Genomic DNA, 17,252 nt, shown 5'->3' with positions numbered 1-17,252 from the left:
ATAACTTAATTACTAATCCTTTTGATAGGATTATCTATCCTGATATAAATAATTGTCCTGATTTATGTGTTTTCATTTTCTGTTTTTGTCATTTCAGGAAGGAGGTCTTTCAATACTTTTACTAAATTATCTTGATCTACAGGCCTTGCTCACAGTGTCTCTCATTCATCAGACCATTTCTATAGGGAGAGGCTGGGTGTTGTCAGTAGCCAAATGGGCATTTCATCTCCATTTGACAGATTTCCCATGTGAAAGTGAAGAAGTTCCCCATGGTAACATGCATTCTGTAAATTGATGTCTTGCTGGAGAAAAAGATGTCTCCTTTTGAGTAGCTTCTGTAAATGGATCCTTGTGTAATGTCAGCTTGAAATTCGTCGGCTGTAGACCTGGGAGGTTGGAGGAAAGGAAGTTATACAATGGATGAAAATAAAGGCTTAGACTTGGATGCGGTAGAGAGAGTAAGGGTCCTCTGGAGCCAAAAGTGATAAGTACAAGGAGAGAGAAATGACAGCAATTCCGGGAATCTTAACTATATCAAATATACATTCATTATGATGAACTTGTTCATATACTTTATTTCATGTATCTTCATAGTGTCCTGTATATTGAGTTCAAAGAGATTAAATGAATTTTTGAGGTCACACAACTGATAGGAAGAGTAAGGATTTTCACCCATCTCTAATACCAGAGCTAGTACTCTTTTCCTTTTCTTATTCATAACCCACTTTCCTATACTGCACCCATTTGCAGTCAGCTGTGATATGAGTGCGGGATGACTTCATTAAAAAATAGAAACATGTGGGAGGGATTGAGCAAAAAATGGAAAAGCACTCATGGATATAGACAACCGATTGTGGTGTGGGGAAGGGAGTATAAGGGGACTAATCATAATGGGAAAAAATACAATACAAAATCAAAAGAAGAAAATAGAAATATGTGGGCATTAAGCCTTTAGCTCTTAGAACATACACATACTTTTCTGCCTGAACTAAAAGAGGCAGAAAGAAACAGACCTGGGAAAACACCTTACTATGTAATGTCACAATTATAATATGCAAACTATAGGCTTTAATTTCTTGTAGGGGCCTAACAGTTTAGTGGTGAGGCAAGTTCTTAATTTGAGATGAAAACAGAAAGAGATTGAGAAGGAAAGAAAGAGAAAGAGAAGTAGGAAAAGGGGGGAAAGGAAATAGAAAAGGAGGAGCAGGAAGCGGGGAGGGAAGTTGGTTATATCAACCAAATAAGAAAAGAAATTGAGCTAAAACTAGGATACACTCAATGCTTGGATAGCTGCTTCCCAAATCTCCAAATTGGGGCACCTTGAGCATTGTAACGTCTGTGGGTCACTGAGAAGGACACCTATGTGAAGTGGATCCTGGCCTTCAAAGGGTGTTCCTCTATGTGTGTTGCTGGATGGGCCCCATTGCTAAAGGGGAGGGGCAGGAAAATTGATGAGGCAGGTCTAGGTTTTCACCACCTGGGATCCAGAAGAAGCTGATCTCTCAGGAGATGGTGGCCACATGCCAGAGAAAGCTTCTTCTATAGGTCAGCCTCATGTTCCAAAGTTCTTTGCTCCTCTCTTCACAAGACTTACGATCAACCTTTCCCAGGCAGAGGCTGCCCTGTGCATAGTGGAATTTGATCTTCACAAAACTAAATTCTGTGATTTAGCCCACCAGGATTTCTAGTTTTCATATTTAAAATAAATATTCTTTTTTGTGTGTGACCTCTAAATCATGAAATATGGGGTGATTTAGACCAATTGTAGCTATGAATACCAGCAAGCGGTTGATATGTGAGAAGTTATATTAATCTCCACTCCCTTCCCATGTACTCGCATTCACTCACACCCTCTAGCACATGAAACAAGACCTGATGGTGGACTTGGACCGTGCGTCGCCATGCCATTCCTATCTTAAGAAGTCAGTTTCCACAGGCTTTTTTATTCTTGGAGCATATAATTACAGAACATCAAAGAGCAATAGGGATCTAGAGGTGAACTGAATTATGTAAAAAACAGAGGCAAAGAGGGCACAGAGGGCTATTATGTGGATTCACACTAGATTCACCAAACTCAAGGGTGCTGAGAAATGCAAGCATTTAATAAGACAAATATCCTCTTTCATAGCCCTTAGCAAGAAATGCTTTTTTTTTCCCTCCAAACCCTATGCAAGTATTGTAATTATGTTAGAATAAGGCTAAAAGCATAGAATAGAGTGCAGGCTCTTTTTTAGAAAAGGCATGTTTATGCAGTTTAAAGTTTAAACAACTTATCTGTTAAAACTGTTACATACACAAAGTGTTTTATTATATTCTAATGAGTTTGTCCCAATCCTTTACTGGAAGGTGATGGAGAATACAATGAGGCACAACTGATAAGTGAGTGGCATGTGAGTGGGGACAGAAGATGGGGGCTTGGAAGGATTTAAAGACTTTTTAAAGTTTATTTTTAGTGAGGGGAGGGGAGAGAGAAAGAGAAGGAGAGCAACACGGATACAAGAGAAACATTGATTGGTTGCCTATCATACATGCCCCAGTCAAGGACAGAACCCACAACCCAGACACATGCTGTGATCAGGAATCTAACTGGTGACCTTTTGCTTTACGGGACAACACCCAACCCACTGAGCCACCCCTGTCAGGGCTGGAGCTTGGAAGGATTTAATACTGGGTCACCTGACTCTTGGTTCAGTGCTCTGTTCCTTACATTACAATCTTCTGTAAGACATTATTAACAGTGTTGAAACATTTCGTCAGTATTAGAAACTTTACTTTCAAATCCATGAGCCAAAGAAACCAAAAGCATCACCCTGTGCATTCCAATTGATAAATATTATATGAAGAAGATGTGATCCTGACACCAAATTTTAACAATGAGTGGACATTTCTTCCCATGAAAAATAAGGAGGGGAAATTCAGTGAATTCTGTTTATGTTTTCAACTTTTGCTTTGAGCCACGTCAAGAAACAAATGCAAGAAGAATGCAAATGTCCAAAACTGTTATTCACCAAAAACAAGATTATCTTCCTGAGCAAGACATTTCAAAGTGCTACTTTTACAACTTCTCCTAATAGCAAAAGGAACTACTGTTTTTGAAGAAGAAGAAACTGAAAACTGCCAAACCTCAAAAGTCATGGAAGCATCTGGGTCTGAGAGGCTTACCCCTCAGTTACTCCTTTACTTCCTTCTCACGTCTGAAGACTGGAGATAAAGTTTGTTGAGTATTTTCCAGAGAGCATTTTTCACTTCTTTGTTCCCCAGGCTGTAGATCAAGGGGTTCAGCATGGGAATCACCACAGTGTAGAACACAGATGCTATTTTGTCCGTGTCCGTGGACTCGGTGGAGCCAGGATGTAAGTACAGGAAGATGACCGAGCCGTAGAAGACGGACACTGCCGTGAGATGGGATGCACAGGTGGAGAAGGCTTTCTTCCATCCTTCAGCAGAACGCATCCTTTGACTTGTGATATATATGAAGAGATAAGAGATGAGGATGACCAGGAGGGTGAAAAAGACACTGAAGCCAACAACACAGAAGACAACCAACTTGCTGATACGCGCGTTGGAGCATGAGAGAGCCAGGAGTGGGGGAATGTCACAGAAAAAATGATTAATCTCATTAGAACCACAGAAGGAGAGTCTGAAGGTGTCTGCTGTGTGGATGGAAGCAATGAGGAAGCCGCAGACATAGGAGCCGATCATCAGGAGGACACACGCGCCTGTCGTCATGGTGCTCGTGTAATGAAGAGGCCTACAGATGGCCGCATGGCGGTCGTAGGCCATGGAGGCCAGAAGGTAGCACTCGACAGTGGCAAAACCCACAAAGAAAAATAACTGAGCTGCACATCCATTGTAGGAGAGGACTTTGTTCCCTGACCGCAATGCAACCACCATCTTAGGGGCTACAGCTGATGAGTACCCGAGGCCCACAAAGGCCAGGTTGCTAAGGAGGAAGTACACTGGAGTGTGAAGGTGGGGGTCTGAGTGGATGATCACCATCATTGCCCCATTCCCAATCAGGGTGACGAGGTAGATGAACAAAAACACCAGGAGCCGGGGAACCTGAAGATTGGGGTCATCTGTTAATCCCAAGAGGATGAACTCTGTCGCCTCGGTGCTATTCTCCATTGAGGTCAGCTTGAACCCACCCTGGGGATGAAAGAAGAAAAGCCAATGAAGGTTAGAAGTATAGCAGGGATTTGGGGATGTTATTGTCAGGAAGGGGGAGAATTCCCCCTTCTACCCTTCTTCAGTTCTTAAGGCTAGACTAATAATAAAATAATGACACTGACACAAGACTGGGTCAACAGGAGAAAAACTGATTTAACACATGCATGTGGGAAAAATCACAATATCATGCAAAGATCATAAAAATGAGGCTCAAAGAAATGACCCAACTCGGCACCTTTGTATGCTTTTTTAGATAAAGAGACAATAAATTTGCAAGAAACTGATTGGACAAAGAGCTCATTAGAAAGGAATCTAAGCAAAGTTTGAACTTAGGTAGTAAATTGCTAAAGGCTACAAAGTGTGTTTATACACATTTTTCTGATTCTGACTTCGGATTTTTTTAGTATAATAAAAGTTTTTATATTTATTTGTATAAAAATAATCATGCATAAAAATCTATCATCTTTCTTGGTTATGGAGACAGACTCTCCAAGTCTTTTGTTTTCCAAAGTCTAGTCATATTTTAAAAATAGCAGGAATATTGCTCACTCAACTAGAATCTAATAAGATTGCAAGTAATCAGAACCCTAAAGTAACCAGCATTGTTAATAATGCACATATTAGGAAAGATAAATGATTAGTAAATAATAAGTTATTCTTTTAAGAATGCCTTCTTATATCAACACTGACATTAATTTAGATCATTCTTCTACGTTTTAAATAATCAGTATCACTAAAATGGGACAACGGGACAAGCCCCAGATGAGAAGCCAGAGTACCTATGTTGAAAGTTCAGCTGAACTTCACAGAGCCTTTATACATGAATCTGCGCTCTGGGTTTTTTAACTGTTGTGATGAAGTTGTTTCTCACCCTCGGGGGCAGGGAGGGCGCCTATCACGCTTTTCATGAGACAGAGGAGAGTCAGAGAATTCCTCTTGCTCTTGCTGCTTCTCAAATCACTTTTGTTTGAAATAATCAATATGCCATTGTGGGATACCTTGGGGCATCCTGCGCTGGGCCCTGGCAACATAGAAATAGGAAACTAATATATATTGAGAATGTACTTTGTGTAAGGCACATGCCTGACCTTTCCATTATATAATAACATTTAATCCGGCGAGGTAGATGCTAGTATGCCTATCTTATAGATGAGAAAATCAAGGCTTGGAGAGCTTAATATTGACCAAAATAACCTAATTAGTAGAGGTCAGAATCAAAGTTCACACCTTTGGAATCCAAAGCTCATGCACCCAGAGCTTGAATTTTTCTACTTGTCCACAACATATAAAACAAATTATGATATGTCTGCCAGCATAGTTTTTAAGATTTTATTTATTCAATATTTAAAAATTAAAAAAAGAACAGCATAAAGTAAAACATATAAATCCCTCATTCCTTGTCTTCTCATTTCACTCCCAAGAATATAACCTCTATGGAGATTTCCTGACATTTTTCTGTGCACATATAATTATATGGTATTAATCATAATAATAGCTCACTATACCCCAGGCACGGCTCTGAGGGCTTTACTTGTGGTTAACTCATTTAATTCTCACACCAACTCATTGGTTTTGTTCTATTATTTTCCTCATTTTACACAAGGAATAATTGTACAGATGAAAACATTTCACTCGCTCGTTTGCAATTTGTCACGTCCATAAACAATGCCCCATAGTATAAAATATGCAAACAGAGCGTTTTCCTTTTTTATTAGATTATTTGCAGCTGTCAGTCTATGTTACAATTGGTCTCCTTTTTCTGGCTGTTATCTGGTCCTAAAATGTAGTAGCTTTTATGTGAGGACTGGAGAGCTATTACTATAAAATAATAATAATAATAATAATAATGTAACTACTTCCAAAGTCACATAACTAGTAAGTGTTGGAGGTGGAATTAAAACCTTAGTCTGTCTGACATTAAATCCAGAGCTCTGAACTACATCATTTAATGCCTTTGTGAGTTTATCTTTCAATAGTGATTTAATTGAAATTCATATTTATATATTTCCATGGAGATAGATATATCTCTGCCTCCTGTTAGAAGTCTTTGTTATTGATCCTGGTTATAATTAAATCCTCCTTTCTCTGCTTTCTCAAAGCGCTTGAGTTTTGGTTGATTAGCACACAATTTGTTGGACAGCCACCCAGCTCTGAAAGGGGTCCTAAGCCCCCTAGAGACAGACTGTTTTCATCCTTTCTGGCCACCCAGCCGGCCACGGCCCCTTGCACACATAAATAAATTTTTGGTGAACATCAATGGCAAAGGGTTGAAGCAATTTTTCTTGCTAACTCCGCAACAAACAGCTGACTGTTGTCTTGTCTAGCTGGATCCACGTTTCCTGCCAAAATATTAGCTTAGACTTGCGGTATGAAAACTATTCAGAAGTAAAGTGAGACTGAGCATGGGCAAGCCTGGAGAATGGCTGATGTCCTAATTCTAGGGCACTGTCTCTCTCCTGTTGTGTTTACAGGTTCTGTTGTCCCTGGCCACAGAGTGGATGGAAATAGGCTGAGGACAGGAAAGAGGGAAATATGTGGAGAAAGGAAAGGGAGAAACAAGAGACTACAAGGAGAAAAATTGCTTCAGCTCTGCTTGACCTTGGCTTGCCTTGGAAAGTAACTGCTGTGGTCAGATTGGTAAGGAGCTTTTTTTACACCACAAAAAAAGGGGGGTAGGGGAAGCCCAGCCTGTGCTGCCAGCACAGTGAGTACACACAAGTGTTGGCTGGCATCCTAAGAACTGGCTCAGCCAGCTTGCGAACCACACTGCTGGTCAGGAACCAAGATGATACTCCACGACACGTTCCCAACGTTTCACCTTAAAAACAATGCTCCAGTGAATACCCTGGGACAAGTTTTCTCACACCTCTTTCTTTTTCCTTAGGATAAACTCCTAGAATTGTATATTCTTTATTTGCTTTTTGCTTATTGGTATTTTTCCATCCACTAATGTACCAAGTAACTTTCCAACCTGCCAGACTTTCTGTTAGATTTATCCAGTCCTTTTGGTATTTTTTTCTTTTGACTTTTGGCATGTGCGTTACTCTCTAATTCAACAAACACGGTCTCCTCTCATTTGTGACAAGCAGTTTCCTGATCTGACCTGTTAGGTAACTGAGGTATGTGGTGCCCTTCAAGGTTGCACAATTACTTAACTGTAATATCTGCTCAATGCTACAGAGCAGAACTTTTCAACCTTGGCTCTATTGACATTACAGCTGGACAGTCCTTTGGCTGGAGGCAGAGGGAGGGACAGGGGAGGCTGTCACATGCATTGTAGGGTGTTTAGCTGTATCTCTGGCCTCATTCCACTAGATACCAGTTAGACCTCCCTTCCCCAGTTGTGACAACCAGCATTTTCTACAGACACTAGCAAATGTTCCCTGGGGCAGGGATGGGCAACAGCAACAACAGTGTCCCGGGTGGAGAACCACTCTTCTAGAGTTTATAAAACTCTGTTTTCACTTCTTTGTGTAATCACAGCAATTTCATGAGTTACATATATTGTATAATATATTTTACAGCACACATATATTATTTTATACCTATGTGAGATAATGTGGCGGATTCAAGGTCTAGCGTGCCAGCCACATGTTGCTGCTCATTGGTGGGGGAGTCCAAGGAGGGGAAACTAGCTGCCAACTACTGTGGTTCTTCAACGAAAGAGGTATTCACCCTCCTACCTCATAAACCAGCCTCTTCTCCAACACAAGGTGGAACACATGACCTGGCAAATCTCCAAGGATGAAAGTCGTGGTTTCCGAATTCTATTCCAAAACATCTTCTCAAATGCTTGTTCAATCCATGTCCTTGGTTGATACTGATCACCCGATTATATTCACCTGAGCTGTAGGTCTGATTTCCAGCAGTTCTCACACACTCCCTACGTTGAACTGCCCCAGACCGGCCTCTTCATACATCAGCAATGAACATTCAAGGCAGTGCCTACGCCCTCTTGATGGACAACCCTTTGCATCATCCATTGCAGTCACTGTTAACAAATGCATCTGGATCCAGAGCAGCAAAGAGAAATCGGGGATCGCGCAGAGAGAGGAGAGGCTTCTTTTGCTCAGCACCATCCCTGAAGGGTTGCAAGGGCCCAGCCCAAATCTCATGGCTTCTGTTGCTGGTGTATTTCCTCCCACCCACATCCTGCCAAGACCAAGCTTAGTTGCCCAGGCTGAAAATAAATATCACAAGGAGCCTTGACAGAGCAAAGACATTTTTTAAATATTTAAAGATGATACATGTTAGAATGCTTCATTTAAGAACAAATGAGAAACTGTTGAAAACTGAAAACATTAAAGCGTAGGGGATTATAGAAGTCCAAGCCACCAAGATACATAGAATGGAAACAAAAGTTTTATCAGAATCATTTCTAAAGGGATTTGAAGAATTACCCCCCATCCCCCATCCCCAGCCATCACATCTTGTTTGGGGAGTTGCAAAGGAGATTCTCAATAGAAAACTATTAGACTAAATTCCATGAAGAAAGAGGCAAGATCTGTGACTGTTTTGTGAATCAGTATTCACAGCCTAGACTAGTGCAAGGCACATAGTAGGCTTTTAAATATTTGTTAAATGAATGAATGGACTAGAAGCTCAACAGTTGAGTTAGAATAATGACTTGATGTTTATTAGCTGTGGGACTGTAAGAAAGTCAATTAAGTCAATTTCTTTCCATCAATAGAGGATTAATAAGATCAAATATGAAAAAGAAATCAAGCCACTGTGTGGCTGATGGAGAGTACTCAATACCAACTAATTTATTTATCTTACTATTAAACTGTTGATTGATTTTACGAACTTGGTTCCTGGACCGTGTTAACACCCGTTGGTAGCAACATTCTATCTAGCAATGACTATAGACCTTTCTGTTTAAGAAAACGTGACCCAAAATGACCTATGGGAGGCTCACTCTATCTCAATTTTTTATGAGATGTGGCAGAGGAGAGTGGGGAAAATGGAACCGAGTCATTTTTATACCGACTTCTAAGCCCTTTTCTCCTAGACAAACCCATTATTTCTACCCACAGCGTGAGGAATGCTGCTTTAAAAAAGGTCAGGGAAAACATATCTGGTTTCTCGGGAATTGTGAGATCTCAATTTAGAGCTGCCTTCAACTATTGGTCTTTTTGAAGTCTGAAAAGAAAAAGAAAAGCTGTTTGGTCTCTGAGGACCTCAGATTTCAAAGAGCAAAAAGATTTCCTGAGGCTGTGTGATAAAAGTGCAAAGGCATTTCAGCTGCTCTTGCAGTCGGTCTCAGAGCCTACATGGATGGTACCAAACCGTGTGCGAGGGTGCAGTGCCAGGGTTCACAGAAGCTGACATCTATGTAGATTTGGGGTCCCCTGGAGGGAAGGTCCCCAAGGTCTCCACCCCAAGGCAACCCCAGGTTCAGTGACTGTCAAACAAACAATCAAACAAGGGGCTGCTTTCCTGAGGGAATGAAACATTTATTACATCATGGAGCCTCAAAGGCTCAGGGGAAGCCCATTCCTCAGGCTAAAATCATTGATGATCAAGTCCCACCAAAAAAATGCCTACAAAGGGGCTGGAGCGTCCAACCACCCCCCTCCTCAGCCCACTGAAGACTTTGTGTGAGTATTGGGATCTAGCTCTTTCTATATAAAAATGGGGAGAAATTTTAAAATGCCACATATAGATGATACACATCAGAATTTCTATTTTGCCCAAACCCAGCTCTGACTAAAGAACCTCAAGTTCCAAGGAGCCATGTGGATCAGAGCACTTTCAGAAAAAATTTACCTAATCAATTTGGTTTTAAATCAACTTTTAGTTTAACATGGAGCTTGCAGAAAGCAAAAGATTCTATTTCAGCCTCTACTGAATTATCATGTATTGGATGCCTTCTATGTTTCAGGCCCTCATTAAGTACTAGGTGTGTGTTAGTTAGTTCACTTAATGTTCACACAAATCTATGAGAAATGTATTATCTTTCCAATTTTACAGATGCGAAAACCTCAGTGTAAACCTAGCACCCAGATCTTGGTTTCTAAAAACATTTTTCAATAAAAAGAGCTAGGGCTCCGTGGAGAAATGACTGATTCCAAGACTAAACAGGATATATGGCAGACCGACCTGGAGCATCTTGTAGTTCAGAAAGTAAAGAGGTGCTCAAGTCCATCTGGCTCCAAGTCTGTACTTCTAGACTGTGCCCTCCTGCTCCTACAATCTCCAGTCAACATAGATAAGCAGGGGGTGCTCTCAGAACCCGGAAAAGGGTCCTGTTTTCCATGGTGACTTACAAATGCGTGTTACAACAAAGTCAGCTACAAAAGCAAAGCTTATTTACCTTTTCTTCCTTCATAAAACTATTTTCATGGAAGACTTTCCTGTTAGAATAAATTTTTTTTAATAAAAGAGAAAAAAGTGGGGGGACCAAGTAGGTGGCAAGCTAGGGGACAGAAGGCCAGGGCTGTATCTGAACCACTTTTGGAATTTTGTAGCATCTAATATCCTGACCCCAGAGACTAGATCCCCTCCTTATTGTAGTGGATCAATACAACCACCAAGGAAAAACTAAAGAGAAGAAGAGGGAGAGCAGGAGGAAGAGAGATGAACAACAAGGAGAAGAAGGAAAGAAAGGTGGGAGGGGGAAGGAGGGAGAGGGGGAAAAAAGAGAAAACTTCATCTGTAGCTTCAACACCCTCACAACTGAGACAATGTAGCCAAAACAACTGGCTGGATGACCTAATTCAGTACTCTCCTTTATCAGTGTTTAACATTCTAAAATACTCAACAGTGGATGGAGACTATTAACATGGTCCTGAATTTGGTGAGTGACCTAGAATCTGTTATTTACTAAAAGGATAACTTAGGTCAATCAAATCGTGGCTTTACCCTAGAATAGGTATATGTTGAAGTTTTAGAAAAATAAAGATAGAAGACAGAGCCCTGTTCTGACTTTTGGGCTAGTTCAAAGCCAGACGTCAGTATCCATCCGTCCATCTTCAGGTCAATACTGCCACCTAGTGGTCATTTCGAGACTTTCATGAGATGAGCTATTTCCGGTGGTTCGGGTCGGAAAAATGAGAGCTTGTCTTCCTCTGAGGCACTGACCAGTAAGTTCATAGAGGAAAAATGCTTTGGACTTAGAAGAGGAATCAAGAAGCTACTAGTCTGTCTAAAAAAGTTAATTTCATGGACATGTAGGGTGTCAGCACCTTCTAAGACCTAAGAGATCACTAGGTGTTAAGGAGCACAAGACACCATAGCTCAGAGGTGACAAGTACAGTCCCCAGGGCCAGATGCGTGGATTCAGATCCAGCTCTCCCTCCCAGTGCCTGGAGGTCACATACAAGTCACTTAGCTTCTCAATATCTCTCTTATTACAAGGTTGTTCTGAGAATTCATTGAGTTAATAAATGTAAAATGCATATAATACTGAGCATTGTATAAATATGTGTTGTTTTGTAAACATCTATTTTGATCAAGGAATGAAATGAGATTCACAGAGGAGAAATGATCTCCTAAAGCCACGCAGCTGATTAGCAGCATAATTGAAACCGGTGGCTCTAAGACTCCTGACTTATTTCTGTTCATCAATTTCCCCAGAATTTCCGGAACTTCTGTTGACTCCTCAGCCCCATTCAGATATCTGCATTCTCTTCGGGGGACACCTTCATCCCCTTTACTAAGATTGGGACCAATGTTAACTCCCCCTCAACCTCTCCATTTAAATCCACCTTGTCTTCTGCCTTCCTGTCTCAGGACCCTCCCTCTTCTTTTCCTGCCCCCTCCAAATATATACTATTGATCCTATCTATATTTACTTTTGTGAGATCTTACAGTAGCAATTAATCCGTGTTCTCTATACCATCCTTTACTCTCTCCTACCAGATTTATCCACAAAAAAAAAAAAAAAAAAAAAAAAATGCTTGTTACCGATCTCTTGCCCCAAAATCCTCGAGACACTTTCTCCCACCTTAATATATCCTATATGAGTGTCTCTGCTTCTACCCTCAAAAGTATCAATGGTAGTATGTATCATCTCCCATTCTGTCCTGAATCCACTGCAGTCTAACCTCAACCACATCAACCCTCATTCTATTGAAGCAATGTTCAAGGATCACTCCGGAGCCAGCTTCACCGATGTGCATCCAGTGTGGTCACATGAGGTCTCATGCTCAGAAAGGCCCCATACTTGGGTTTAATGCCTTGCATTTGACATCTTCAAATCATTAATAATTTTATCTTTGCATCTGTTTTGTAAGTAAAATCCAATGGGGTTCTTACTTTCAGTATTTAGCTAGAAAAGGGGAGCAAAGGGACTTAGACATTGAACTTAATAAAACGAGAAACAGAAGCCTGCTTGCTAGCCAGGAAGCTGCAGCTTCACACTCCAGGAGGTCACAGCATTGCTCTGCCAAGAAGATTAACACTCCTCCCTCCCTCTCTCCCTCCCTCTGCTACCAGATTGCCAAGCGGCCTTAGGGGAAGGCAGACACATGTGCAACAGAAGCCAAAATGGTGCAGGGGGAGGTGCTGGACTAGAGAGGCCTGTCTGTCCAGGCTGGAGAAAAAAGACATTGGTTGTGGGTGAACCCCCTGAATCATGTGAAAACTTGGGAAGTTCACCGGTCATTTTGAAAGGGCATCTGGCCCATCCCAAAGCCAAGCTAATAGAATTCCCAAGGGAATGAAGAAGCTCTCTGTGTCTCTTGCCCAGGTAACCCACACTCACCCCATGCATTCCCATGTCTTCTCTCCTTGGCCGTCCAGCTCCACACATGTGGCTCCAGGAGGGAGCCTGCAATGGACTACAGCTGGAAACACACACTAAGCTGGCTGGGTGCTGGGCTGGACTGCACTTTGATATGGCGCATAAACTCCAGGCAGTGGCCTTCATCCTGGCCTTGCTGAGGTCTTTTTCTATGGGGAGACAGGTCATTGGAAACTCAGGAAACAGCTTCTATCTCCACACAGATAAATTGTGTCACACCACAATCTCCGCGTGTGGGCCCTGGAAATGCTTTTCTCATGATTCCATGGATGAACCTAATTCCGACCTATGACAGGACAATGGAGTTTTCATGGGAAGCTTGGAACCTCAGCTCATGCATGGCCATACCTTCCTCCATCTACCACTCTTTCTTCAGTCCATGGTGTTCAAAACCGTGACAACTTGCTTGATGTCTACAAGATAATGTGCAGTCTCTCCAGTCTGACATCAAAGCAAACTACTCCCAACCAACATTTCCAACTTTGCTTTTCTATACAATCACAGAGTATTCTACTTTCTATCCACACACACCCAAAAGCACCTACCACAATGTTCGGCACATAGTTGATCTTCAGTACACAAGTTCCTTTCTCCACCTCCCATTCTATACATGTTTTCCTATTTGTTTTATTTCATGCTATTCCCCCAGATTAGAATGCCCCAGGTGTTTTTTTATGATTGAATTTATTGAAGTGACATTGGTTTCACTTGCAGATGCAAATTAAAGCTATCTCTACCATGAAGTTTTTCTGAGGTTACAGAAAACAACTCTGTGTCCTTCTATTGGACACTTCTCCAAATTGTTTCGTAATGTTTAGTTCTGTCCTTTTCTGTCTCCTTTTGTTTCCTTTCCAAGGGCCTAATACTTTTGTTTCTCCCAACACATGTGCCTGCTCTTTTCACCACCCTGACCTCTCCTGCAGGAAAGAAATGATCCTGTACAGACAAGCTCATATTAGGACTGAATGGGGGTCCCTTCCTAGACTTTGGATCCTTCAGGGCAGAGACTGTATCTTACTCATCTTAGGCTTTCTCCTGGAACCTACAACAGTGTCTATGATCCTACTGAATTATGTAAATCCCATGTGACTCTCTACTGAGTACATTGGACGAGGTCCAGAGATGTCACTTGAAGAGCTCACTTAAGAAAAATTTACAGTATTTGTCCTTAACTCACCAAACTAGCCTTTCCTATCACCAGATGTGGTAGTTAAAAAAAGTAAATCATGATGTGCTTCTCATGAGGAACAGAAAAGGAAAAAATATCTGTAAGTTTGTAAACCTTGAGGGTTTATTTGCTAGTAAAAAATAAAGAGGAACAGTTTAGACTGGTTTCTCAAAACATATGGCCCTCCCACCTTTGCAAGGGAAACCAGTGCCCATTGGCTGAATCACAGCACATTTGTGGGTATAAACACACAAGAGCCATTCTTACTCCTCGGGGCAACACTCTCACCTGAGCTCTCACTGTCATCTGTCTTCTTTCGAACCTGGTTTAATCAAATTACTGTCTTAAATCTTCTTATTTATCTTAATCTTAATCATAAGTATCCAATCTCTCCATCCCTGTGAACTTTTTCCTCTCAGTACACAAACATCCAAAAATACTTCTCAACTCTGATTCTACTTAGAGTTACCTTTCTAATGTACCTTTCTTTTTTTTACAAAACATTTCAAAAGAGATGTTCATGGTCACTGAGTGAATGAACACATGATCAAAATCTACGTTATGTTGTATAAGGTAACAGAACTAGTAAGCAACCAGAGTTAGCATGGATCCCACACCTGAGGTCAAGACCCATATCATAAAACCTTCCTTACCTTTCAACTACAACTCAAATATATCAGTCCCAAATGAACACTCGGAGGCATGAACCATGACTTAGTGTGTTAACTGTAAGAAAATGGATTTACTACTCAACAAGCAGAAATCATTGGTCATGAAGGCCAACATGTTCACCAAGACACAGCCAGAGGTCACTCCTCAGCAAATAATGTCTGTGACTGCTAATGTAAAAAAATTATTTTGGAGGGGCTTCTGGTCAAGATGTAGGCAAAGATGTAGACTTCGCCTCTTTGAACAACCACAAAAAGGAATTACAAATCTAAAAACAAGTAACACTCAGAACTGTCAGAAAGTTGAACTGTATGGAAGTCTAACAACCAAGGATTTAAAGAAGCTACATTCATCCAGATGAATAGGAGGGTTTGAGACTTGGAGACAGGGCAGAGAGATGAGGATTCATGGGAGGCGGGAGCAGTGGTGGACCGGACACAGGTGGTCCCTAATTCACGTGTGGAAGATAAAAACTAGGAGGGATACCTTGGGAGCAAGTGATCCCAGCCCCAAGCTAAACTACACAGCCCAGGGTTCCAGCTCCAGGAAGATAAATCAGTATAATTTCTGGCTGTAAAAACAAGTACGGGTTGGGGCAGTGGAAGAAACTGCTGGATTTGCAGGAAACTCTGCTCAAAACATACTCAAACCCACCCACTCTGGGATTCAACACCAAGGCAACAACTAGAAGAGTACCAATCACATGCGGGGAGCGGGTGAAGTGACTGAAATGGGGTGAGTGCCAGGAAAACCCCCAGAAGCCAGGCAGTGGCACAGTCCCCTGTCCAAGCCCTCTCCCCACACAGAGCCACAAAGCAGTGAAGTGTTGCCCCACCCTAGTGACTACCTAAGGCTCCGCCCCACACAATTTACAGGTGCTTTTTACAGGGCATCAAAGCAGGTCTACCTAATACACAGAGACAAACACAGGGAAGCTGCCAAGTTGAGGAAACAAAGAAATGTGGCCCAAATGAAAGAACAGAACACAACCACAGAAAAGGAACTAAATGAAACAGAGATAGCCAACCTGTCAGATGGAGAGTTCAAAACACTGGTGATCAAGATGCTCAAAGAACTTAATTGAGTATGGCAACAGCATAAAAAAAGAAATGAAGGCTACACTAAGTGAATAAAGAAAATCTACAGGGAACTGATAGTAAAGGGAAGGAAGCCGTGATTCCTTCCCATAACATAAGGAAAAACAAACATTCACAAGAACAGTAAGAAGAAACAAGAATTCAAAAAAACAAAGATAGTATAAGAAGAGTCTAGGACATCTCCAAATGTGCCAACATCTGAATCATAGGTTTGCCAGAAGGAGAAGAGGAAGAGCAAGAAATTGAAAACTTATTTGAAAAAATAATGAAAGGAAAAGGAAATAGACATATAGGTCCAGGAAGCACAGAGAGTCCCAAACAAGTAGGACCCAAAGAGGACTAAGACATATCATAATTAAAATGTCAAAGGTTAAAGATAAAGAGAGAATCTTAAAAGCAGCAAGAGAAAAGCAGAGAGTTTCCTATAAGGGAGTACCCATAAGACTGTCAGTGATTTCTCAAAAAAAATTTTGCAGGCAAGAAGGGACTAGCAAGAAGTATTCAAAATGATGAAAAACAAGGACCTACAATCTAGATTACTCTATCCAGCAAAGCTATCATTTAGAATGGAAGGACAGATAAAGTGCTTCCCAGACAAGGTAAAGCTAAAAAAGAGTTCATCATCACTAAGATATCATTACAGTAAATGTTAAAGGGACTTATTTAAGAAAAAGAATAAGATCAAAACTATGAACATTAAAAAGGCAACAAATTCATAGCTATCAACAACTGAATCTAACAAACAAACAAACAAACAAACTAAGCAAACAACCAGAACAAGAACAGAATAACAAGTATGGCGATCATTTGGAGGGTTATCAGCTCGGGGGGGAAGGGAAATAATGGGGGGAAAGGTGCAGGGTTTAAAAAGCATAATTGGTAGGTACAAAAAAGACAGGGGGATATTAAGAATAATATAGGAAATGGAGAAGCCAGAGAACTTATATGCGTGGCCCATGGACATGAACCAAGCAGGGTGGGGATTGCTAGTGGGAAATGGGGTACTGGGCAGAGGCAGGCTAATGGGGAGAAAATTAGAACAACTGATTGATAATTGAACAATTGATAATTGATTAGAAAATTAGAACAAATTATAATCAATAAAATATACTTAAAAAGATGATTATATTGGAGAAGAATGAATTTTCACCTTTCAGAGCAGAATATGAGAAAATAACAGTTGAATTACACCAGATAAAATAATAGTCATGGGTGAAGTGATCAAAGTCTGAACAGTTGCCAAATTGGCTTTCAATCTAGAAAAGATCAGAGCAAAATAATTGTAATTGTTGAATGAAAGGAAGCACTGGAAATGAGGTAAGAAATGTTTGCCCTCATACAGACAGAGAGGAAGAGAGACAACTGATTTGCTGGCCTCAAAACCAATCTCTTGTTGCACAAG

General features: G+C 41.0%; 1 protein-coding gene across 1 annotated transcript; it reads right to left on the bottom strand.

Moving 5' to 3' along the window:
* Positions 1-3,177: 3,177 nt before the first annotated feature.
* Positions 3,178-4,131, bottom strand: LOC129062742 (olfactory receptor 1444). Its single transcript, XM_054563776.1, has one exon. The coding sequence runs from the start codon at positions 4,126-4,128 to the stop codon at positions 3,178-3,180; it is 951 nt and encodes a 316-aa protein (XP_054419751.1). The 5' UTR covers positions 4,129-4,131.
* Between the last annotated feature and the right edge of the window lie 13,121 nt (positions 4,132-17,252).

The sequence above is a fragment of the Pteronotus mesoamericanus genome, unplaced genomic scaffold (genome assembly GCF_021234165.1).
Source record: "Pteronotus mesoamericanus isolate MK-2021 breed Mesoamerican mustached bat unplaced genomic scaffold, CSHL_Meso_final scaffold_83, whole genome shotgun sequence".
In the NCBI taxonomy this organism is placed as follows: domain Eukaryota; kingdom Metazoa; phylum Chordata; class Mammalia; order Chiroptera; family Mormoopidae; genus Pteronotus; species Pteronotus mesoamericanus.
This window is presented reverse-complemented; position numbering and strand designations above follow the sequence as displayed.